The sequence below is a fragment of the Pyrgilauda ruficollis genome, unplaced genomic scaffold, assembly GCF_017590135.1.
Source record: "Pyrgilauda ruficollis isolate IOZ18807 unplaced genomic scaffold, ASM1759013v1 scaffold243, whole genome shotgun sequence".
Lineage (NCBI taxonomy): Eukaryota > Metazoa > Chordata > Aves > Passeriformes > Passeridae > Pyrgilauda > Pyrgilauda ruficollis.
In genome coordinates, this window is record NW_024523745.1 from 118829 (window position 1) to 141763 (window position 22935).

General features: G+C 66.3%; 2 protein-coding genes across 4 annotated transcripts in view; one reads left to right on the plus strand and one right to left on the minus strand.

Annotated features, from left to right (window-relative positions):
• The window catches only part of FLNC (filamin C), a 28168-nt gene extending 12585 nt beyond the window's left edge, over positions 1–15583 (minus strand). The window contains exons 1-23 of one of the 3 annotated variants that reach the window (XM_041470236.1): positions 14656–15582; positions 14171–14566; positions 12013–12480; positions 11363–11481; positions 11161–11238; positions 10499–10661; positions 9743–9943; positions 9210–9347; positions 8778–8904; positions 8240–8376; positions 7477–7670; positions 7222–7335; positions 6735–6878; positions 6219–6342; positions 5626–5786; positions 5394–5484; positions 5017–5186; positions 4338–4455; positions 3534–3796; positions 2586–3183; positions 1758–1931; positions 1100–1262; positions 255–415 (exon numbers count right to left, since the gene is read on the minus strand). In XM_041470236.1, the coding sequence (XP_041326170.1) occupies positions 255–415; positions 1100–1262; positions 1758–1931; positions 2586–3183; positions 3534–3796; positions 4338–4455; positions 5017–5186; positions 5394–5484; positions 5626–5786; positions 6219–6342; positions 6735–6878; positions 7222–7335; positions 7477–7670; positions 8240–8376; positions 8778–8904; positions 9210–9347; positions 9743–9943; positions 10499–10661; positions 11161–11238; positions 11363–11481; positions 12013–12480; positions 14171–14507 (4243 nt within the window). In that variant the 5' untranslated portion in view covers positions 14508–14566; positions 14656–15582. Of the gene's footprint in view, positions 1–254; positions 416–1099; positions 1263–1757; positions 1932–2585; positions 3184–3533; positions 3797–4337; positions 4456–5016; positions 5187–5393; positions 5485–5625; positions 5787–6218; positions 6343–6734; positions 6879–7221; positions 7336–7476; positions 7671–8239; positions 8377–8777; positions 8905–9209; positions 9348–9742; positions 9944–10498; positions 10662–11160; positions 11239–11362; positions 11482–12012; positions 12481–14170 lie in introns of all 3 variants that reach the window. The other 2 variants (XM_041470237.1, XM_041470235.1) reach the window with 2 other exon arrangements.
• Positions 15584–19447: 3864 nt separating this feature from the next.
• OPN1SW (opsin 1, short wave sensitive) lies at positions 19448–22773 on the plus strand. Its single transcript, XM_041470252.1, has 5 exons — positions 19448–20293; positions 20900–21068; positions 21234–21399; positions 21804–22043; positions 22498–22773. Exons 1-5 carry the CDS (start codon positions 19951–19953, stop codon positions 22618–22620), a joined length of 1041 nt encoding a protein of 346 aa, XP_041326186.1. The 5' UTR covers positions 19448–19950; the 3' UTR covers positions 22621–22773.
• The last annotated feature ends 162 nt before the right edge of the window (positions 22774–22935 follow it).

Consider the following 22935-nt stretch of genomic DNA (forward strand, 5'->3'; position numbering starts at 1 on the left):
GCATGGACAGTTTGTGGGGCCAGTGTGTCATAAGGTCAGTGTGGCCATGGGGTCAGCGTGAGCCATGAGGACAACACGACCATTGGTCAGTGTGGCCATGGGGCTACCAAAGCCATGGCCATGGGGACAGCACAGGCAGGGGACAACTTGGCAGTGGGGCCACCATGGGTGGCATCACCACAGTGAAGCCCTGTGACCAACAGGTGACAGCCAGGACATCTCCCCCCACCCCCCGTCCCTGTGTCTGCCCGCACCGGGGATGGGGTGGCCGCCGAAGGTGATGTTGACGTCGTAGTCACCAGGCGTGAAGGGGACATACTCCACTGCACAGCTCCCGTCCTTGTTGTCCTTGCAGGACATCTTCGCCTCTGAGGGACCCTCGATGGCCAGGCCCAGCCCCCCAGTGCCCGCGCCCCTGGGGACACACCACCACTCAGAGGTGACACAGGCACGGCGGGGCCAGGGGGAACAACTGCCATGGTGGGGAGACGGAGGTGCCACCTCCGTGGCAGGGGAAGGGAGATGCCACCTCCCTGGCAGAGGTGGCACCTCCATGGCAAGGGGACGGAGATGATATCCTGGTGACATGGATGGAGATGGCACTTTCATAGCAGGGGCTGGAGATGCCTGTTTGGTGGCATGGGATGGAGGTGGCACATCCATGGAAAAGGACACAGGTGGTAGAGGATGCAAGAGGTTGGGTGTGACCTCTGTGGTAGAACGTAAAGATGCCAGAGTGGTGGCATAGGATGGAGGTGGCAGGCTGGTGACATGGGATAGAGGTGGGACATGCACATGAAGGGCACAGGTGCAAGAGGATAGTGGTGGCACTTCCACGACAGGCGATGGAGATGGTGGCTTGGGATGGAGGGGACATCTCTGGGGAGGAATCCATGGGTGTGGGAATGGAGGGACTCAGGGCTGGTGCCCACCTGGTCTCCACACTGAAGCAGGGAGCCGTGCCCACCCCACACCCCCCCACATGGACAGCATGAGGGGTCAGCGGGTGTGGAATACGGCTAGGGCAGGGGATTTGGAGGGCAGGGGCTGGGGGCCTCAGGGGAGCAGGGCTGGATTGAGGCTGGGGGTCAGTGCCCACCTGGTCTCCACAGTGAAGTGGTTGGCCGTGCCCACCAGGCCGCCCTCCAGGCCAGGGCCGTGCGCCCGAACGCGTGTGGGGTCACAGCCCTCGGCCACCCCCACACGGAACGGGCTCTTGGGGACCGCCACGTCATCATACGTCACCTCCACCAGGTGCAGCCCTGCGACAGGGACACATCACACACTGCCCATGGAGGGGGCACCAGGGGTCTCTGGGGAGGGGATTCTCAGGGGATTTTGGGGGTCCTTCGGAGGGGTTTGAAAGGCCTTGGGGATCCCTGGATGAGGTTTTTGGGAGAGGCTGGGAGTCTCTGGTTGGGATTTGGGGGTGTCTCAGGGGTCTTGGGGGTTCCTGGTTCTGGGGATCCAGCAGAAATTGAAGGGGGTCCCCACTTGGAGATGGTAGGGGAAGGTCCCTCTCTGAAGGTCCCTCATGAGGAGTGGAGGATGCCTGGCCAGGACTTGGGGTCCTGGGGGGAAGTTGGAGTCTGGTGTAGGAGCAGAGTCCCTGGGGGAGATCATGGTCCCTGGAGGTTCCCAGCAGGTTGGGGGCCCCTAGGGGTTTGGGAGTCGCCTGGGGATGTCTGTGTTCTCCAAGAGGGTCTGGGGGTCTCTGGGGGTGTTTGGGCTCCCAGGGGGTTGTGGGGGTCCCTCACCCTCCTCGAAGGGTGTGTACTCCACGCGGTAGGTGCCATCGCCGAGGTCAGTGACGAAGGTGTCGATGGGGGTCCCTGAGGGGTTCAGCACCCGTGCCCGGACGTGGGGTCCCCCGGTGGGGGCCAGTGCCCGTGCATCCACCGTGAACTCAGTGCCCACCTCCCGCAGCACCCCTGAGGGGTACGGGGCGGTCAAGGGGGCCCAGAGCTCACCTGAGGGTCCCTTACAGCACCCTCTGAGAGCCCATGGCCCCCTCGGCACACACAGGGGCTTCAAGGGGGAACTGGCACACCCTTGGGGTCCCACCCCACACTCCCTGCACCCCCAGAACGTCCCCCCAGGAATGAGGGGAAAACCACAGGGACCCCTGAGTAGTGGTGGTGGCAAGGGGGACAGGGGGAGGAGAGGAGATGCCTGTGGGGTGCCCAGGACAGCCCCCATTAGAGGGGATGCCCATGGGGAGGAGATGCTGGTGACCATGGGAGTGTCCATAGCCATGGGCTGTCCATGCAAGGGGGAGGTAGCCACAGAGGGATGACCATAGGGTGCCCAGAAATCCCCCACATGAGAAGAGCTGTCCATGGGGTGCCCACGGGGACGGGATGCCCATGGGGTTGGAATGCCTGTGAGCAGGGATGTCCACAGAGAGGGGATAGTCACGGGGATGGGGTGCCCATGGGGATGCTCCTAGAGGGGAGGTGCCTCTGGTGGTGTCCAGGGGGCTACCCAGGAGGAAGAGATGCCCACAGGGATGGGATGCCCTGGGGAGGGGGAGATCCCCGCCCAAGGGAAGGGGGTGCCACGGTGAGCAGCCCCTGCTCCCTCACCTCGGGGCTCCACGCCTTTGCCGTAGACCTTGACGCTGCTGGTGTCCACGGCGGGGTCGACAGTGACGCGCACGGGGCAGTTGGGCACCGGGAGGCCGCCGTAGTTGATGGTGATGGTGTAGGCGCCGGCACAGGCTGGAGTGTAGGTGATGGCGTAGGTGCCGTCGCGGTTGTTCTGCACCAGCACCTCGGCCTTGACGCCGGCCTCGGAGCGGATCTCGATGGTGAGCTCGGCCTCGCCGGCCTGTGAGCAGTCCACGGAGAACACAGCCGCCTCGCCCGCGCGGCCGCGCTCCAGCCCCGGCCCCGAGGCCGTCACTTTGGCCGGGTCGAAGGGCGCCGTGACCGCGGCCGTGAAGGGGCTGCCCGGGATGTGGCGCCCAGCAAAGAGGATGTTGATGTGGTACTCTCCGGGCGCCGTGGGCAGGTAGGACACGGCGCAGGAGCCGTCCCCGTTGTCCTGGCACTCGATCTTGGCCTCGCAGGGCCCCTCCACTGTCAGCCCCAGCCCCCCACTGCCCGCGCCCTGCGTGGCAATGGAGAAGGGTGCTGGGACCCCAACACGGCCGCCCTTCAGCCCCGGCCCCGAGGCCACCACCTGCAGGCACAGGGACACATGGGGGTCAGGGGGAACACAGGGACAGGTGGAGGTCAAGAGGGACACGGGGACAGGTAAGGGGTCAAGGGGACAGAGGGACACGTAGGGGACAAGGGGGACACAGGGCCAGGTGGGGGGTCACTGGACCCCCATGCGACTGCCCTGCAGCCCCAGCCTCGAGGCCACCACCTGCTCGCACAGGAACACGTGGGGCTCAGGGGGACATGCAGGAGTTGGGGGTATAGGCACATTTGGGGCTCGTGAGTGGCACGTGGGGGTCAGGAGGGCAGAGGGACACACAGGGGCTGGGACACACACATCCCTGTTGCACACGCGTGTGCCATGCTCACCTTGGAGGGGTCAGGGGGCAGCAGAGCCTCCACAGGGAAGGGGCTGCCTGGAACCGGGTGCCCATCGTAGGTGACCTCGACACGGTGGGGCCCCTCCTCGAAGGGTGTGAAGGTCACGGGGTGGGGACCCCCAGGGGGTGCAGGCCCCACTGTGCAGGGCACGGGGCGCCGCGAGGGGCCCGTCACCTTCACCTCCAGCTGCCCCTGGCCTCCGGCACCCTGGGCCTCCACCTGGAACTCCTGCACCTGCCCCACTTCTGCCTCTGCAGGGGAGTGGGTGGTCAGAGGGGCACCCCACAGTCTGAGGTGCCCCCAGACCTATGGAAGAACCCCTTACCCAGGTGTGTCCCCCACATGGGTATTGCTTCCCCACAGGGTGTGTGCCCCCCCATGACCCCACCCATATCTGTCCCCCATATCCTGGTTGGTCCCATGCACAGGCGGTCCCAAACCTCTCCTGCTAGGCTGCCCCCCAACCCACCCTTGGGGCCCCCAAGCTGCACCCCATAACCAGGGTGTGTATCCCCCACCCAGGTACCCCTACATGCAGTGTCCATGCCCTCATGTGCCCTCACCCCATGCTGAACCCCACACTCAAGAGTGCCCTCCCCCGGAGTGCCCTCCCATTCAGAGTTCCCCCCGAAACTGATCCTGTCACCCAGGGGTCCCCTCCAAGGTCTCTTTCCCCAGGGTGCCCCCAATGCTCAAGTGTCCCTTCCAGGGCCCGCCCCCCACTCCACACCACATGCAGGGTGCTCCCCACCCTCAGTGTCCCCCCACCATTCCCCCAGAGCTGTCACTTACTGCTGTTGAGCCCCTGCACCTTGACCTTGCCCAGCTGCAGGGGGGGGGCCACAGTGACGGGGAAGGGGCTCTTGGGAATGGGGTCCCCCCCATAGGTGACCACCACGGACAGGGGGCCCTGCAGGAACAACTCCACTTCAGGCTGCTGCCAGGGGACCCCCACACAGCACATGGGGCAGAGGGCAGACACCCACAGGACGGTGCTGGGGGACTCCGAGAGGGTGCCAGGGGACACACAGCCACAAGGCTGAGGGGGGCTGGGGGTCACCCATGGCTGCTGGGGAGGGTAAATTCCCAGGGACGGGGGAATCCGTGGACCTGGGGGTGCCCTGGCTTGACAGGCACACATGCGGGGCTGCAGCTGCCCCAGGGGGTGCCCACAGAGGTGGGGTGTCCATGGTGATAGGGGGTTGTTCATAGGGGTGGGTTGCCCAGGAGCTGGGGGTGCCTATGGAGAGGGGGTGCTCATGGGGTGCCCCTATACACTGGGCTGCATGGGTGGGTCTCTCTGGGGGAGCCCAGGGGATGGGATGTAAGTGAGGGGGCCCCTCTTGGGTACCCCATGGGCCGGGGAGCCCCTCTATGTTGGGCATTCCCCCACGGGGTGACCCTGTGGGTTGGGGTGCCCGGACTGGCTGAGGTGCCTCTGTGGGATGTTCCCATCCTGCATTCCACGCACCTGCTGCAGCGGGGTGTACTTGACAGTGTAGGAGTAGTCGTGATTGTCGATGACCTCGAAGTCGGCAACAGCTGGGCCGGGCCCCGAGCCCACGAACCGCACGTCCAGGGGGGCCTTGCCCGCCCCCCGCGTCTGCACGCGGAAGTGGGTGGGGGTCCCCACCTCCACCCCTGCACCACATCATCAAGTCACTGCAGGACCCACAGCACCCACGGGACCCACAGTCCCTGCCCCACAGCACCCACAAGTGGGTGGGGGTCCCCGCCTCCACCCCTGCCCCCCAGTGTCAGCCACCGTGGGATGTTCCCATGGCACTCACAGCACCCACCACCCCCACCCCGTGTCCCCCAGCCCACCCCACCCCACCGGCTCCTCACCCGTTCGGCTGAGCCCAGGTCCCTCAGCTTTGACCTTGGAGGCATCGTGGGATGGGTCCACCTTGATGCGGAAGGGGCTGGAAGGGATCTCCTGGGGACCAAGACCAGGGCACAGTGACACGGGGGCACCACGGCGTCAAAGCCCCAGCCTCAGCTGGCCCCTGGGGGCTGGGGGCACCCACAGAGTGCAGGACAGACCCTCGGGGACGTGGGGCAGTCCCAGAACCCTGACCTGGTTGGCAAAGAGCACCATGATGGTGTAGAGCCCCGCGCCCGGCGCCGTGTACTTGACCGTGAAGGTGTCATTGTCATTCTTAATGATGTCAAAGTCGATGTCAGCCTCCAGCGGCCCCACCACTCCTGGGGCGCACTTGATGCCAATGCTGACGTCACCTGTGGGGGTGCCCGGGTCAGTGTCCCCCACTCCCCAGGGGGACACCAAGGAGTGGAACCGAGCAGATGGGGCAGGGGGCTGGATCAAGAATGGAGGTGATGGACCAGAGCAGGACTGATGGACCAAGATCAGAGATAATGGACCAGGGATGCAGGTGCAGGAACAGGGATGCAGGCCCAGGAATCCTGGACCAGGAGCGGGGACAATGGACCAGGATCAGGGATGCAGGATAAGGGATGTAGGACCAGGGATGCAGGACCAGGACCAGAACTGATAGGCCCAGAATGAAGGACCCTTGATCCAGGAATGATGGAGCAGGACCGGGGGTAAGGGTCCAGAAGCAGGGGTGTAGGACCAGGGATGCTTGCCCAGGGACACAAGCCTTATGCCCACAGAGGAGTTCCCAGGGTGCCCCCCACCATTGCACCCACCCTGTCCAGCCTCGCTGCAGTCCACGGTGAAGTAGGTGGGTTCGTTGGCCTTCAGCCCCGTCTTCTCCACACCTGGCCCGTGCACCTTCACCCTGCTGGGGTGGCTGCCCTCACCCACGCTCACCTGTGGGCCCACAGTGACTCATGGGGCAGGGACACAGACCTCTCTTTCCCTGGCACCCCATGGGACTGGGACCTCCAACCCCACCACTGGCACCCTGCCTCCATCCAACCACTCCATAGATTCTCATCTATGGAGCACTTCATGGGACCCCCAGCCCTACCCCAGCACTCTATGGGTCTGGGACCTCCATCCCCACACCCAGCACCCCATGGGACCCCCATTTCCATCCATATCAACCCATGGATGCCCAGCCCCACCCTGACCCCCATCCCCACGGGACTCCCATGACCCACATCTGACACCTTAACACCCTCCAAGACTAGCACCCCCTCCCTACACCTCAAAGGACCCCCATGGCCACCCCAGCACCCCTGGGCCCTCATGACACCCACACGGAAGGGGCTGTTGGGGGTGTTGACGCCCCCCCAGGCGACGATCACTGTGTGCTTCATGGCCTTGGTGGGGACGTAGACACAGTGGAAGGTGCCGTCACCGTTGTCCTTCACCTTGATGTCAATGGGGAAGCCCTCGGCGTCCTGTGAGCAGCAGGGGGGAGGTGAGGGAGCCCAGTGGCACCCAGCGCTGGCCAATGGCACCCAAGGGTGCCCAATGGCACTCAGCGCTGGCCAATGGCACCCAAGGGTACCCAATGGCACTCAGCGCTGGCCAATGGCACCCAAGGGTACCCAACAGCACTCAGCGCTGGCCAATGGCACCCAAGGGTGCCCAACAGCACACAACAGTGCTCTAGGGCACCCAATGGTGCCCAACAACACTAAATGGAACCCAGCAGTGTTCAACAGTACTGAAAGGTGCTCAGCACCACCCAATGTCACTCAAGAGCACCCAGCAGCACCCAAGAGCCCCGACAGCTCCCACCTGTGCATAGAGCTTGAGGGGCCCCTTGCCGGCACCACGGGCATCAATGGTGAACTCAGCCGGGCGATCCACGATGCAGCCAGTGGGCTCCAGGCCTGGCCCAAAGGCCTTCACCTGTGGACAGGTTGGGTTGGAAGGATGCAATGGGGGGCTGGCACGCCCAGCACCCACAGGTGAGGCGTAATGGGACGCAAGGGGGCACGGCAGGAGCACAGAGGCACAACAGGATCTGCGGGTTGCCACGGGTCGCAGCACCTTGTCGGGCCAGGAGTCGGGGGGAGCGGGGCGAATGTCAGCCATGAAGGGGCTGTCCCGGATGTCCTCGTCGTCACAGACCACGTGCACAGCGTAGAGCCCTGGCTCCGTGGGCCAGTAGCGCACGTCACAGGAGCCATCGCCCTTGTCATCACACTCGATGCGCGCCTGGGACGGGCCCTCGATGGAGAACCCTGCGGGCACCGCAGCCACCGTTACCCTGTGCCACGACCACCAGACCTCGTCCTCGTCCCCCCTCTGTGCCCGTGCCCCCAGCAGGGTGACACCTAACATGTCCTTACGTCCCCCCAGTGGGGACCCCCAGACCACTGTCCCCTCTCTGTGACCATCCCCCCAGTGTGGCACCAACTGTGTCTCCCTGACCCCTCTGGGGCCACCCCCAACCTGTCCCATGTCACCACCTCTGCGTGCCTGTCACCACAGCAGTGGGGGACCCCACTATGGTGCCCATCCTCCGCCTGCCCCCATGTCCCCAGTGGGTTTTCACACACTCCGTGCCCTAGTCCCCACCACACTGACACCCCCCATGGTGCCCCCCATTCTGTCCACATGTCCCCAACAGGGTGTCACCCACTCACACCCCTTGTCCCCACCATGTAGCTCCCCACCCTCTTCCCACCACACAACCCCCAGCCCTGTCCCCACCATGGTGCCCCTGACCCTGTCCCCATGTCCCCCCCTTCAGGGCTCACCCAGGGTCCCCACCACAGTGCCCCCCACCTCCATGTCGCCCCCTGCTCACCAAGGGTCCCCACTTCAGTGCCGACGGCCTCGACCACGAAGTCTGCAGGGCGCCCCACGACCCCGCCCTCGAGCCCCGGCCCCCAGGCCCGGACCTTCTGTGCCCCCGGCTGGGGGGACACCTGCACCTCAAACGGGCTGGGGGGGACAGGCAGGTGTGAGGGGGCTGTAACACACCTGTACACCCCCACCCCCTCACACACCTGCACCCCAAATGGGCTGGGGGGAATGGGAGGGAGGGGGTTACACTACACCTGCACACACCTGTACCCCCCAGTCCCCCCAAATATCTCCCACCCCTGGGGGAACACCTGCACCTCAGATTGGCTCGGGCAGGTGTGAGGGAGGTCTTGTACCCCACACATACCCCCCACATTCCCCAAACCCACCCCCCCCAGGGGGACATCTGCATTTCAGATGGGCTGGGGAGGGTGGAGGGGCAGTGAGGGGCGGGGCTTGCACATCCCCCCCGCCCCCCATTCCGCACAAGCCCACCCCCGTCCCTTCCCCCTGCCGGGACCCCTTTGCCGGGCACTGACCTGCGGGGGATGGCGTAGCCGCCCCAGGTGATGGACACCTGGTAGGTGCCGGGCACCCGCGGCACGTACTCGCACTCGTAGACGCCGTCACCGACGTCCCGCACAGTCACCGGCTCCTCCGTGCCCCCTGTGGAGGGGGTCACATGGGGCACCCACCCCAGGGGCACCCCCGCCATGCACCTCCCATGGTGCCCCCAGCCATCCAACCTCCATGGACCCCCGCCCATGCACCCACCTCCCCGTGGCCGCCCCCACGCTGTCCCCCAACCCTGGACCCCCACGGGTCCCCCATCTGTACCCATCCCTCCATGGGGGACCCCCACCCATACACCCACCCCATGGGCCCCCCCAGCGGGACCCGACCCACATCCTTCCAGTGGCCAACCCCGTGGTGCCCCCCAGCCCGCCATGCTCCCACACAGTGACACGTACCTGGTCCCCGCAGTGTCACCCGCAGGTCCCCACTGCCCGCGCCCCGTGTCAGAACCTTGAAGTCGGCCACGTCCTGCACTCGGACCCCCCGTGGCTGCAGCCCCCTGCCCGTGGCCCGGACCGCCGAGGGGGTGCAGGCTGCAAACTCCCATTAGCACCCACCAGGCACTGGGGGACCCTGGGGAACCCCCAGGGACAGGAAGGGGGGTGTCCCAGGGCTGGGAGCGGCCACGGGGATGCCTCGGGGATGGCCTGGGCACAGGGGAGTGCCATGGTGCCCTCAGGGGCACAAGGAACCAACCCCTGGGGACACCCTGGGGACAGGGGTGCCAGAGAAACATCCTGGGGAGTGTGAGGGGACCATGGGCTCACCCGTGGTCACTTACTGGTGTCATGGACCACCACGGTCACCACTGGGTGCCTTGGGGCCACCGTGGTCACAGCTGGGTGGCATGGGGCTGCTGATAGGTGTCATTAGCTACAGTGACCACAAATGTTATGGAGCCACATGGGGACCCAAGAGGGAGCCTCACCTTCAGCCACGTTGACAGTGAAGGGGCTCCTGGGCACCTGGGCGCCAGCGTAGGTGACACAGATGGTGTGTGGCCCTTCGAGGACGGGCCGGTAGGTGCAGCGGAACACGTTGTCCCCCTTGTCCTCCAGCATCACCTCCACGGTGTCCCGCCGGCCCTGGGGGTCCGTGATCACCACCCCCACGTCGCCCGAGCCAGCCCCTGTCATCACCAGGACATGCGCTCAGTCCCATGGCCAGGCCACCATGAGGACATGTCCCCAGAGTCACCCTGCCATGCCATGGCCCTGTCACCCTGACATGGCCCCACGGCCACCAGACCACCCATGGCCATGGCACAAAAAGGACACAGTCCTGCTGCCACTTGCCATGCCATGGCCCTGCCACCATAAGACCACCCCATGGCCATGTCACCACGAAGGCGTGGCCCCAGAGCCACCAGGTCATGCTACATCGAGGCCACCTTGAGGACACGTCCCCAGAGCCACCTGGCCATGCTGTGGCCCTGGAATGAGAAGGAGGTGTCCCCAAGCCACCATGAGATCATGCCATGGCCATGCCATGGCCCTGTCACTCCAAGGACACATCCCCAGAGCCACCAGGCCACCCCATGTCATCATGAGGGCACGGACAGTGCCAGCAAGCCATGTCAGCCACACCACCACAAGGACACGTCCTCAAAGCCTCTGGGTCATGCCATGGCCATGTCACCATCAAGGCATGTCCCCAGAGACCCCCAGCCCCCCGGTGCCCCCACCTGCAGTGTAGATGTCGAAGTAGGTGGCCTTGTTGGCCACATTGCCCACGGGCTCCAGGCCGGGGCCGCGTGCCGTGACCTTGCTGGCGTCACCCAGGGCCATGCCCACATTCACCCCAAAGGGGCTCCCGTCGATGTTCTGCCCCGCGAACAGCACTGTCACCTGCAGGGCACGGGGACATCGAGGGTGTCAGGGGACCACGGCCCCCACGGCTGCACCACACCCCAGGGACCACCCCCATGGATCCCCCTGGAGACAGCACCTGACACACCCCAGGGACACCCAGTGCCATCCCCAGGGACCCCAAGGGGAGTCCCCAGAGATCCTTAGGGACCCCCAAACCCCACTGTGCCAGGTGTCCCCATTCCCCTTGGGGGGGAGGCATGGGAGGGGCAGCCACCACTCTGAGATGTGGCGGTGTCACGGGGTGGGGCTGTCATGGGGTGGGGGTGTCACGGGGTGGGGGTGTCACAGGGTGGGGGTATCACAAGGTGGGGGTATCACAAGGTGAGAGTATCACAAGGTGAGGGTATCACAGGGCAGGGGTGTCACGGGGACATCACAGGGAGGTGTTATGGCGGTATTGCAGGGGGTGTTGCAGGGAGGGTAGCAAGGAGATGTCACAGAAGGGTTGCCTTGGGGGGGCCACCAAGGGGCTCACCTTGTGCAGCCCCCCAACCTTGGGGACGTAGGTGACGCTGTACGTTCGCTTCTTGTCATTGTTGGGGACCACCTTGGCCTGCGGTGGGAAGAGACCCCAAAATCAGGGGAAGGGGGTGACACAGAGCTGGGGCACTGGTGGGGGGCCTCCCAGAGAGGGAGACTGGAGGATGCCCCAGAGGGGAGGCCAGGGCCCCCTGTACCTCCTCAGTGTGTCCCTCGGGGTCCTCAACGTAGACCAGGACCTCGCCCATGCCCGCCTCGAGGGTCTCCACTGTGAACTGGGCAGGGCGCAGCACCACATTCCCCTGGGGCTCGATGCCTGCAGGGTGGGGGGAGTCAGGGGGGGCCCAGCCCCAAAACCCCCAGAACTTTGGGCCCCCAGGTTGTCCTTGGTGGTAGCAGGGTGGTCCAGAGTGTCAATGGTGGTCTCCTGAGTATGGGCAGGTGTGCCTGATAGGACTTTGAGGGGTCCCTGCTCATAGGGAGACTCTTGGGGAGCCCTGGGTGGGCAGAGGGGACCCTGGGGTTTCCCTCAGGTGTCCCTGACCACAGTGACACCCCAGGACTGGAGAGGAATTCCTGGGCTTGGGGGGGGTCCATGTTTTGCTCTCATGCCCTGACAGCCGTAGCCCCCAGGTACTCTCTTGTGCTGGGCTCCAAAGCCCCCCGTGGCCCCCACCCGGTACCCTCCCCATGTGCTCCTGAGCTCCCCCTGCGTGGGCTCCGTGCCCCTTTTGTGTCCCATGTCCCACCTGTGCCACCCCCTGGTGCCCCCCCGAGCGTCCCTCCCGTCCCTCCCCGCTGTGCTGGGAGCCAGCTGCCCCACGCCCCCCGAGCCCCGGCCCCGTACCGGGCCCGTAGGCGCGCGCGCGGCCGGGCTCGGGGAGACGGGGGCGCACGGGGGCCCCCGGCCGGAGCTTGGCCTTGGGGAACTGCGACAGGTACGTCATCACCGAGTGCTCGTCCACGTTGGGGTCCACGATCTCCTCGGGGGCGATCACCTGGAGGGGAAGGCGCAGTTTTCCCCCCCTTTGTCCCCCCCGGGACATCGGGGCCCGCCGCCGCTCACCCGGGGCGCAGTTGTCCACCAGCGCTCCCAGCGCTTTCCCGTCGCGCCAGTCGCGGTTGAAGTTGGTGATGGGCAGCTGCGGCACCTTGTTCTGGATCCAGCCCAGCAGCCGCTGCTTGGGGGTCTGGTGGCGGCCTTCGTCGTCCTCCTCCTCCTCCCACATAGGCATCGAGATGGAATAGTGCAGGATGAGGGTCCAGATCAGCCCCAGGATCAACTTCAGGTTCCCGTCCACGATTGCTTTGCTGTCTGTGGGGGAGAAACGGGGGGGCTGAACCCCGAGATCCCTCGGGACTCCCCCCGGGGCACCCCGACATCCTGTGGGACCCGCTGGAGGGACCCCCGCACGCTGACAGCCGCGGGCCCGGGATCAGCCGCGGGGCCCCGTCCCGGCTGTCTGCGGGAAGGGGCGATAATGGGAGGACCCGCCTGGGGCACCCCGAAACCCCACAGCACCGCCACAGGGACCCCTGACACCCCGACATCCCGCGGCACAACGGGGCGGACCCAGCACCCGTCTCGGGGCACCCCGACAGCCCAGGCAGCGCCACGCGACCCTGCACCCCAACACCTGCCTGGGGACATCCCGGGGCGCAGAAGTGAGGGGTGACCCCACGACAGTGCCCCCTGTACACCCTGCAGGGACCCCAGCAGCCGCCGGGAAGCGCCTGGTGGGGGCACAACCCTGGCAGCAGCCGGGGGTCCCCAAGTGAGCACCCTGGAGCGCCACACCCCTGACCTTCCCAAGGGATTCCTGGAGTGCCACCATGGGGAAACTGAGGCAGGGAGGGCTGGGGGGAGGGGGGCCCGAGGCATCCCGTTCCTTCCCCCACCGCGCTGCGGAGCGGACCCTCCCCCGCTCCCCTCCCCCGCCACTTCCCCCCACGAGCGATCGCGTTTCAGGGAGGAAATGGGGGAGATGTGGGAGCGGGCGGGACAAACCCCTCCCCGCCGGGAGCCCCGGGGGGCCACACCTGGGAGGCCCCCAAAACTTGGGGTCACATCTGGGGGGGGTCCCGCGAGGGGACAAAGACACGCGTGGGAGGGGGAGGTGACACCTCGGGAGGGGGTCTCGCACCCCCCGGGCCCGGGCGTGTGTGCGGGGGGGCCGCACGCCCTCCCCCGTGCCGGGGGGGTCACCCTGCAGCTGTCGGGTGGGGGTGGGCGCTGAGGCCCTGCGAGGGGTGGGTGCGTGTGCGGGCCGGGCCCCCCCGCGCGTGAGCTCAGCGCCCCGGCCCCGCGCCAAGCGTGAGCTCAGCCCCCCCGCACGGCCCCGCTCGGGCCGGACCCCCCCGCTCCGCACGGCCGCACGCCGCACCGCCCCCGCACACTCACCCCTTGCACACTCGCCCGCCGCCCCGCCGCTGCCTCCAGCCTTGCACGCTCACCCCCATTCCCATTCCTCCACCGCTCGTGCACACTCACCCCGCTCCTGCTCCTGTCACCCCTCCCCTTGCACATTCATCCCCATTCCCATCTGTGCTCTTGCACACATCCTCCATTCCCATTCATCCATCACCCTACTCTTGCACGCTCACCCACGGGGCCATCCTCGTTTGTCCATCATGCCCCTTGCACACTCACCCTTCACTCCCACTCCTCCATTCCCCACCGTTGCACTCTCACCCTATTCACACCCATCCATCCCCTCCCTTTACACACTCATCCGTGTCCTCACTTGTCCACCCCTGCCCTTGTACACTCACCCTCAATTTCCCATCCCCCCATCATGCACGCTCATTCCTCATTCCTCATTTGTCCATTGGCCTTGTCCTTGCACGCTCACCCAGCCCCATCCTCACTCTGTACCCACAGCCACCCTCTTCACAGCGCACCACCCCTGCCCCTGCCCTTGCACACCCACCGGTCCCACTCCCCTTTCCCCCCACACGCCCCTTGCCCACCCCCCACGGACACCGTCCCCCACATGCACACCCACCAATGGACACCAGCTTGATGTGCTCCCGCTCCAGGAACTCGAGGGCCACCGAGACGTTCTCCAGCTTCATCTGGCGGAAGTTGGGGCGCGGGTGGTGCTTGCGCCCCATCTTCTTCTGGCTGAGCACCTCGAGCAGCGCGATGAGGCGCAGCCCGTCGCTCAGGTCGCGCTGCAGGTCCACGATGCGCTTCTGCACGCACTTGAGGTGCTCGTTGCACCAGCGCGTGAACGTGTTCTGCTGGATCTTCTTCCAGGGCGCGTCCTCCGCAAGGTCCTTCTCGGTGGCCGGGAGCTCCTCGGGGTCCTCACCCGGTGCTGCCTCGTAAGTAGAGTTCATCCTGGAGGGGTCGTGGGCTCCTCGATGGGCAGGGGGGTTCCTGGGTGGTGTGGAGGGTCCTGAGTGGGTGGGGGGGGAGTCCTGGGTCACTTGTGGTGCTGGGTGGGGGTCGTGGGTCAGTCCCAGTGTCCTGGAAGGATCCTGGTACCGTGGGTGTGGGTCCCAAATCAGTGCTGGTGTCCCGTGGGGGTCCTGTGGGTGCCCGCGGTGGCGGTTCTGGGTCCCGGTGGCAAAGCTGGCGCTGGGGGCCGGTGTCCTGGGTCGGGGCCGGTGCCCTGGGTCACAGCTGGTGTCCCGGGTGGGGCCCTGGGTCCGTGCTGGTGCCCGCTATGGGTCCCGGTGCTGGGGGATGGCGTCCTGGGTTAGTCCCGGTTCCTGGGCAGGGGTCCGGGTGGGTGTCTGTGTCCTGGATGGGCTCCCAGTTCCCGGCGATGGGGGACGGTGTCCTCGGTCAGTCCCGGTGCCCAGGGAGGGTCCCGGTTCCCGGGGTCAGTACGGGTGCCTGAGGACGGGGTCCCGTCTCAGTCCCGCTGTCCCGAGAGGGGTTCGCTGCTCGGTACCGCTGTCCTGGGTAGGGGTCCCTGTTGCCGGGGTCGGGGCTGGTGTCCTGGGTCTGTCCCGGTGCAAGTTCCCGGCGGTGGGGCTGGTTCCCGGTGGGTTCCCGGAGCGGAGCGGCGGGTCCCGGAGGGCTGGGGGGTCCGGTGGGTTCCCGGGTCGGTTCCCGATTAGTTCCCGGAGCGGCGGTCCGCGGGGTCCCGTGTGTTCGCGATGCGTCCCAAGAGCGCTCCTGGGCCAGGGGCGACGGCGGCAAGTGGCGGGGCCGGGGGCGGCGGCGGCTTTAAGCGCTGCCCCGGCCCGGCCCGCCCCGTCCCGGGGAGGGACCGAGCCGGAGGGACGGAAAGACCGCCCGGCCGGCCGGGGGTGGGGGGCCAGGCCCTCGCTATTTACAGCCCCGGCCTCACACCCGGACCCCCAGACAGCGGCACCCCCAAAACCGCCGGGCTTCGACACTCCCCAAACCTCGGACCCCCGGCCTCCGGCACCCCCAAAACCCCGGAATCCGGCACCTCCCGAAACCCAAGATCCCAGCACACCCCGGAGCCCCCGACTTTGGCACTCCCGGACCAAGGCTCCCCCGAACCCGGGCACCCCCAAACCCCCAAACTCCGGCAGTTCCAAAAACGCACAGACATCAGCACCCCCAAACCTCTGACATCCCTAAAACCTCTGTAACCTCAAACACCGGCACACCCCAACACCGACACTCACAAACACCCCAAAACGCCGGCGCCCACAGACTCCCAGACACTGGCACCCCGACACCCCAAAACTCCCCAAATTCCCTGAAGTCCAGTGTCACGAACTCCTAAACTCTGGCACCTCGGAACCCCTCGCCCCCAGACATTGGCACCCCCAACTTTGCACCCTGAACCACTGGCACGCCTAAACTTTGGCACCCTCAAACCTAAGCACCCCCAAACCTGGGCCCCCAGGTGCCCCAGCCTCCCTACACTGAAACACTGGTATCCCAAATCCCGGCACCCAGACACCCCCGAAACTCTGGCACCCCAAAATCTAGGCACCCCCAAACTCCAGAATCCACCCCCAATAATCCCAAATACCTGCAACCTCGACACCCCAAAACCTCAGCACCCTATAGCCCAGGCACCCCGACACCCTGTTATCCTGATACACCTGTACTTGACACCCTAACACCACAGACACCCCAATACCGCAGCTCCCCACAGTACAACGCACCCCAAAACCCCCCCAAAGACGCCCCCCCAACTTACTCGGAACGCCCTCACTCCTCCTTTTCCCCTTGGGAAAAGCTCACAAAAAACTCTCCCCCAGCCCCGAGGGGCACAACCGAGATCCCACAAAACCTCCAGGATCCCCTTTGGGAAGCCCACTGGGACCCTCCCCCCCAACTCCAGCCGTGTGTCCCCCTGGCCGTGCCTCAGTTTCCCCATGGCAGTGACACGTGCCTGGGAGCGGGTTCAGTCAAATTTGGGGTGCGCCCTGAACCCCGCTGCCCCCCGAATCTCTCTTGTGTCACCCCCCCGGTACAGACTCCCGAGGCCTCCTCAGCGCCCTCGGGAGGGGCGGGGGGGACGCTTGGGTGACCCACATCTGGGTCCTTTTGGGGGGGCGATTTGGGGAGTATCGTGTTCCCCCTGTTCCGGTGCCTGCCCTGGAAGCTTCCAAGGGAGGGGGGGGGCGGTGCGGATGCACCCCGAGGTGACAACGGGTGACAAGGGGTGACGTGGGGGGGTGACGTGGGGGGGGTGACGCGGTGGCGCCTGCGCCAACACCTAAAAATAACCTGCCGAGTCAGAGCCACGCACCGGCACCCAAAATACCCGGGGGGGCACGCGGTGGGGGGGCACCCCCAACACATCATCACCCAAAATACCCCGGGGCAGGGGGGCACGCACCGGGGTGGGGGCGAAGTGCGACAGGGTCCCCCAGCAGAACCCCCAAACCCGTGGCAGGTGTGGGAAGGGGAGCGAGTGGCCTGTGGGGGGGTCAGGGTGGGCTGGGCGGTGGGGGTCAGGATGTCTGGGGAGTCCAGGGGGGTCAGGGGGGGGTGAGCAGTCAGGGCACTGCGGGGGGGTCAGTGCAGTCCAGATGGGGGTTCAGGATGCTGCTGGGGCAGGTCAGGGGGACCCAGGGGGTCCCAGAGCCCCCCGGGGTCTTAGCCCTGCCGCAGCCCGGGCAGAGGATGATGATGGTGGAGGCCACGATGAGGGGACAAAGGACCTGGCCCGCCAGTGTCTCCAGGGGAGGGGACACAGGGCAGAGCCCCTGTTGCCTGTGGGGACACCCTGAGTCCAGTGTCCCCCAGCCTGTCCCTGGCTCTGGGTGTCCTCTGGGCACTGGGGCTGGAAGAACTCAGGGTGGGGTGACACGGGGAGGGGACCACCGGCAGCCCGGGGACACAGAGAGGGGAGCAGGGGGACACTGGGGACAAGGGGGCCGGGGCTGAGGGGCATAAGGGACAGGAGAACGAGGGGCGCGTGGACAGAGGGACACAGGGAGCGTGGCCATGGGGACAGCAGGACATGTGTGAGGCCACACCCAGGAGGGCACCGAGCAGCGACCTGGGGGCCCTGGGAGTCCCGTGGGGGGCAGGGGACAGCGCTGGGGGCGGGGGGGCCCTGGGTCCCGTGAGGAGGAGGTGCTCCCGGTACCGGTGGGTGCTCCCGGTACCTGTGAGTGCTCTCAGTACCGGTGGGTGCTCCCGGTACCGGTGGGTGCTCCCAGTACCGGTGAGTGCTCCCATTACCAGTGGGTGCTCCCGGTACCGGTGGGTGCTCCCGGTACCTCTGGGTGCTCCCGGTACTGGTGGGTGCTCCCAGTACCGGTGAGTGCTCCCATTACCGGTGGGTGCTCCCGGTACCGGTGAGTGCTCCCAGTACCAGTGGGTGCTCCCGGTACCGGTGGGTGCTCCCAGTACCGGTGAGTGCTCCCATTACCAGTGGGTGCTCCCGGTACCGGTGGGTGCTGGCGGCTTGGCGGTGGGCGCTGGTGGGTGCTGGGGGTCCCAGCAGGGCTGGCGGTGCCGGTGCTGCCGCCGCCAGGGCTCCACGCCCAGCACCCCCTGCTGCCCGGCAGCACCCCCGAGTCCCTTCCCCACTCCGTGCCGCCATCCCAGCATCCCAGGACCCCTGGGGCTGGAAAAGCCCTCCCAGCCCATCCAGCCCCAGCCGTGCCTGACCCCCCCTTGCCCCGGAGCCCTGAGAGCACCTCCAGCCCTTCCTTGGCCACCTGCAGGGGTGGGCACCCGAAGCTCGCTGGCAGCCCCTGCCAAGCCTGACTGCTGCCATCGTGCCCGGCCCTGCCCGGCCCCCCCGCCCTGCGCTGTGTGCCCCCCGCAGCCCCGGCCTCAGGGACCGCAGCTCCGCAGGGGACACGGCGAGCACACGGGAGGGACGGGGGGACCCTTTGTGGGGTGTCTGTCCCCTGGGTCACCACCCTGTGGCACACATTTGGGGTGCCCCTCCATGGGGATGCCCAGTACAGCACCAGCAGAGCTGACCTGCCCCAGTACAGCCCAGTACAGCCCAGTACGGCCCTGCTGAGCCCAGTACAGCCTGGTACCGTATGACCAGACCCAGTACAACCCAACAGGACACAGGACAATCCCGTGGCACAATACAGCACGGTACAGCCCAGTGCAGTCCAGTACAGCCCAGTACAAACCAGTACAGTACAGGCCAATATGACCCAGTACAGCCCAGTAGAGCCCAGTAGAACATGGGCTGGGGGCTCAGCCCACCCAGTCCCTCCGTTCCTCCCCTGGCCCATCCCTGAGCCCCCTGGCCCCATCTCTGCCCCAGAGCTGGACAGAGCCCCAGGGTGCCCCAGGGCACCCCAGGGTGGGCACCCCACACACACTCCCCAGGGGCACAGCGTCCCCTGGACGTGTCCCTCTCCCCCTGACTGAGCTCCCCCTTCCCTGGGGGTCCCCAGTGCCACAGTGCAGTCCCTGCACCGGCCTTTATAGGCACCCCCGGCCCGGGGGGGCCCCTGTAATCCCCCCCTAAGCAGCTTCTGCTCATCCTTCCTGTTCCCCGGGGGTGCCACAGGCTGGGGGGGGAGGGAAAGGGGGGGAGGGAGGGCAGGAAACGCTGGGAGTCTTCTGGGACTTGAGTCCCAGCAGTGCACCCCCAAATGAGCCCCCATCAATGACCCCCCAGCACTGCACCCCCAAAATGAGCACCCCCTCTGAGACACCCCACCCCCAGCAGTGCCCCCGCAGTCTTTCCCTGCACCCCTTGATACCCCCAGACTCCCCCCACCTCACTTGGGATCTCCCCAGCACAGGGATACCCCAAGCCCAGAACTGGGTACAATCGCTTGAGGGGGGGACACTTTTGGGGCACCCTGGGGTGCTGGGGGGGGCAGGGGGTGAGCTCATGAGGGAAACTCTGAGTTCTTCCCAAGGCATCCAGGGCTGGGCCATCCTGGGGGACTGGGATCAAGGCTGGAGACTCCTGGGGACCCCTGGGGATACCTGGGGACAACTGGCCATTGTGGGGTGACCAGGACAGAGCTTGGGGACCCCCGGGGCACACTGAGGACCCCGCTGGGATCGGGACTAAGGTTGGGGACTTCTGGCTGTTGTGGTGGGACCAAGACTTGGGCTTGGGAACACCTGGGGACACCTGAACACCTCAGGAGGAGCAGGATCAAGCTTGGAGACCCCTGGGGACCCTTCCCACACCCAGATGTTGCGGGGAGCCCTTCTGCCCCCCCCAAATCCTCCAGAGCACCGGCAATCGGCTCGACCCGGCTCAGGGGGCCGATTAGGGGCTGAGCCCGGTTTAGCCCACCCTAATCCCCAAGTTTGGCCGGGCTGAGCCCTGATCCCCCCTAAGCAGCTTTGGGGGCGCAGGGTATATCAGAGGGGTGGGCGCCCCCCCCCGCCACCGCCGCCATGGACGAGGAAGAGTTCTACCTGTTCAAGAACCAGTCGTCGGTGGGGCCCTGGGATGGGCCCCAGTACCACATCGCGCCCAAGTGGGCCTTCTACCTGCAGACCATCTTCATGGGCCTGGTGTTCATGGCGGGCACCCCCCTGAACGCCATCGTCCTCATCGTCACCATCAAGTACAAGAAGCTGCGGCAGCCGCTCAACTACATCCTGGTGAACATCTCCGTCAGCGGCCTCATGTGCTGCGTCTTCTGCATCTTCACCGTCTTCATCGCCAGCTCCCAGGGATACTTTGTCTTCGGGAAGCACATGTGTGCCTTTGAGGGCTTTACAGGGGCCACCGGAGGTACGAGGGGACCATGGGGCGCTCAGGCTGCTGCGGCCAGACACGATGGAGTGACCGCTGGGGGCTGCTGGGGCCAGAGGTGGCCGCAGTGATCTCCTGGGGCTGTGGGAGTGGGGGTGACCACCACGGGCTCAAGGTATCGTTGGCCACCACATCCTGCTAAGGCTTTAGGAGTTGGGGTGACCACCACGGGCTGCAGGGGTGCAGGCATTGGGGTGAACTTCTGGACCTTTAGGAGTGGACCACTGTAGTCTGGTGGCACTATAGGAGTTGGGGTGACCACTGGGGTCTGGTGGAGCTGGAAGTGGGGGTTACCATCCTGTTCTTCTGGGGCTGGGGAAGTTGGGGTGATCATTGTGGTCTGGTGGGGCTGAAAGTGGCAAAATGGGTAAGGGCCATGGGTAGGGTTGAGCCCTGTGATCTGTGGGGGCTGGAGGAGCTGGGGTGACCACTGAGGCCTGAAGGGAGGAGTGATCACTACATTCTACTGGGGTCGTAGGACTTGGGGTGACTGGGGGGCCCGGGGGACCATGGGAATTGCAGTGACCCCTAGCCCTGGTGGCCATGGGCAGTTGTGTGAGGCCAGTGGTGGCCTTGCTCCCCCAGGGATGGTGACAGGGTGGTCCTTGGCCTTCCTGGCCTTCGAGCGCTACATCGTCATCTGCAAACCCTTCGGCAACTTCCGCTTCAACTCCCGCCACGCGCTGCTGGTGGTGGCGGCCACCTGGATCATCGGCGTCGGCGTCGCCATCCCGCCCTTCTTCGGCTGGAGCAGGTGGGACACAGAGGGCATGGGGGGAAGGGGGTGGAACGGGGTGGCATGGGGGGGGTCGTGGGGGTGCCAGGTGAGTGCTTGAGGCACCAGAAGTGCCACGGGGTGCTGTGGGGGCACCGGGGGCTGCCCCACGGTGCAGAGTGGGGGCTGAGCACAGCTCTGCAGGTACATCCCCGAGGGGCTGCAGTGCTCCTGCGGCCCTGACTGGTACACGGTGGGCACCAAGTACAAGAGCGAGTACTACACCTGGTTCCTCTTCATCTTCTGCTTCATCATCCCACTCTCCCTCATCATCTTCTCCTACTCCCAGCTGCTCAGCGCCCTGCGGGCCGTGAGTCCTGGGGGCACGGGGGGCATAGGGGACACGGGGGGCATTGAGGTCAGGCACACCTGTGGCTGAGAGCAAGGGATGGAGAGTGGAGAGGGGCTGGGGGGCAGGAGGGAGGGAGGGAGGGATGGAGAGAAGAGGGATGGAGAGATGGAGAATTGACTGTGAGCAGGAAGGGAGGGAGAGCTGACTGAAGGGAGAGGTGACTGGAGGGATGAAGGGATGCAGGAAGGGAGGGGAGGTTACCTGGACAGAAGGCTGGGCAGGAGCACAGGCAGGAGCATGGGCAGGGGTCGGGGGGCTGCACAGGGGATGGGCAGGGCTCAGGAGCTCGGGCAGGGGGCCGGCAGCCCGGGCAGGGGGCCGGCAGCCCGGGCAGGCCCAAGGTGTCCCTGTCCCTGTGGCAGGTGGCGGCGCAGCAGCAGGAGTCGGCCACGACGCAGAAGGCGGAGCGGGAGGTGTCGCGCATGGTGGTGGTCATGGTCGGCTCCTTCTGCATGTGCTACGTGCCCTACGCGGCGCTGGCCATGTACATGGTGAACAACCGCGAGCACGGCATCGACCTGCGCCTCGTCACCATCCCTGCCTTCTTCTCCAAGAGCTCCTGCGTCTACAACCCCATCATCTACTGCTTCATGAACAAACAGGTGACACCGGCGACACCGGGACACCCGCAGAGACACGGGGAGGGGGACGCCCAGGGACACCTGGTGATGGGGGCATCCAGGGCTGCCCAAGGATGTCTGAGGACCTGGGACATTCAGGGAGACCCAAGCATGGGGAACGCCCAGGGATACCCGTGTGAGGGGACACCTCAGGACACTCAGATAAGGGGATGACATTGGTAAGGGGGACACAGAGAAGATGGGGACACCCCAGGACACTGGGGTAGCAGGGACATGCAGGGGTGCCCAAGGACATTGGGGGACCAGGGACACCTGGGGATGGCGCATCCAGGAGCACTTGCATGGCTGGGGGTACCGTGACCCCAGGGATCAATGTGGCATCTGAGGGTGCGAGGACAGTGCCAGGGCTGGACACAGGACCCCCAGGCTGAGCTGTCCCCTCTCCTGTGACCCCGTGTCACCTGTGTCCCCGCAGTTCCGCGCCTGCATCATGGAGACGGTGTGCGGGCGGCCCATGTCAGACGACTCCGAGGTGTCCAGCTCGGCCCAGCGCACCGAGGTCTCCTCTGTGTCCTCCAGCCAGGTCGGCCCCAGCTGAGGGGCTCCGGCACCGCCCCAGCCCCCGGGACCCCCGGCTGCCCCCCAGCTATCCCCCAGCTGCCCCCACCGTGGGGCTGGCTCTGCCCTGGGGGCCGGGGGCCCCGGCCAGCCTAGGATGTAGCGCGGGTGGGACAATAAACCACGGCCGCGGTCTGAGCGCAACGGGGACCCGCTGAGCACCCGGGACCTGTGGGACAGGGCACCCACGGCGTGGGCGTCTAGGGGCAGCCGTGCCCCACAGCAGGGTGGGAATGGGGGAGCCGGGGGCTGGCTGTGCCGCACGGTGGGATGGGATGGAGGCCTTGGTGGAGGC

Excerpts from the sequence above, each read along its gene's own strand:
- OPN1SW (XM_041470252.1), top strand. The coding sequence starts at position 19,951 with ATGGACGAGGAAGAGTTCTACCTGTTCAAGAACCAGTCGTCGGTGGGG. Across the intron at positions 20,294-20,899 it reads CTTTACAGGGGCCACCGGAG|GGATGGTGACAGGGTGGTCC; the intron begins GTACGAGGGGAC and ends TTGCTCCCCCAG. Across the intron at positions 21,069-21,233 it reads CCCTTCTTCGGCTGGAGCAG|GTACATCCCCGAGGGGCTGC; the intron begins GTGGGACACAGA and ends ACAGCTCTGCAG.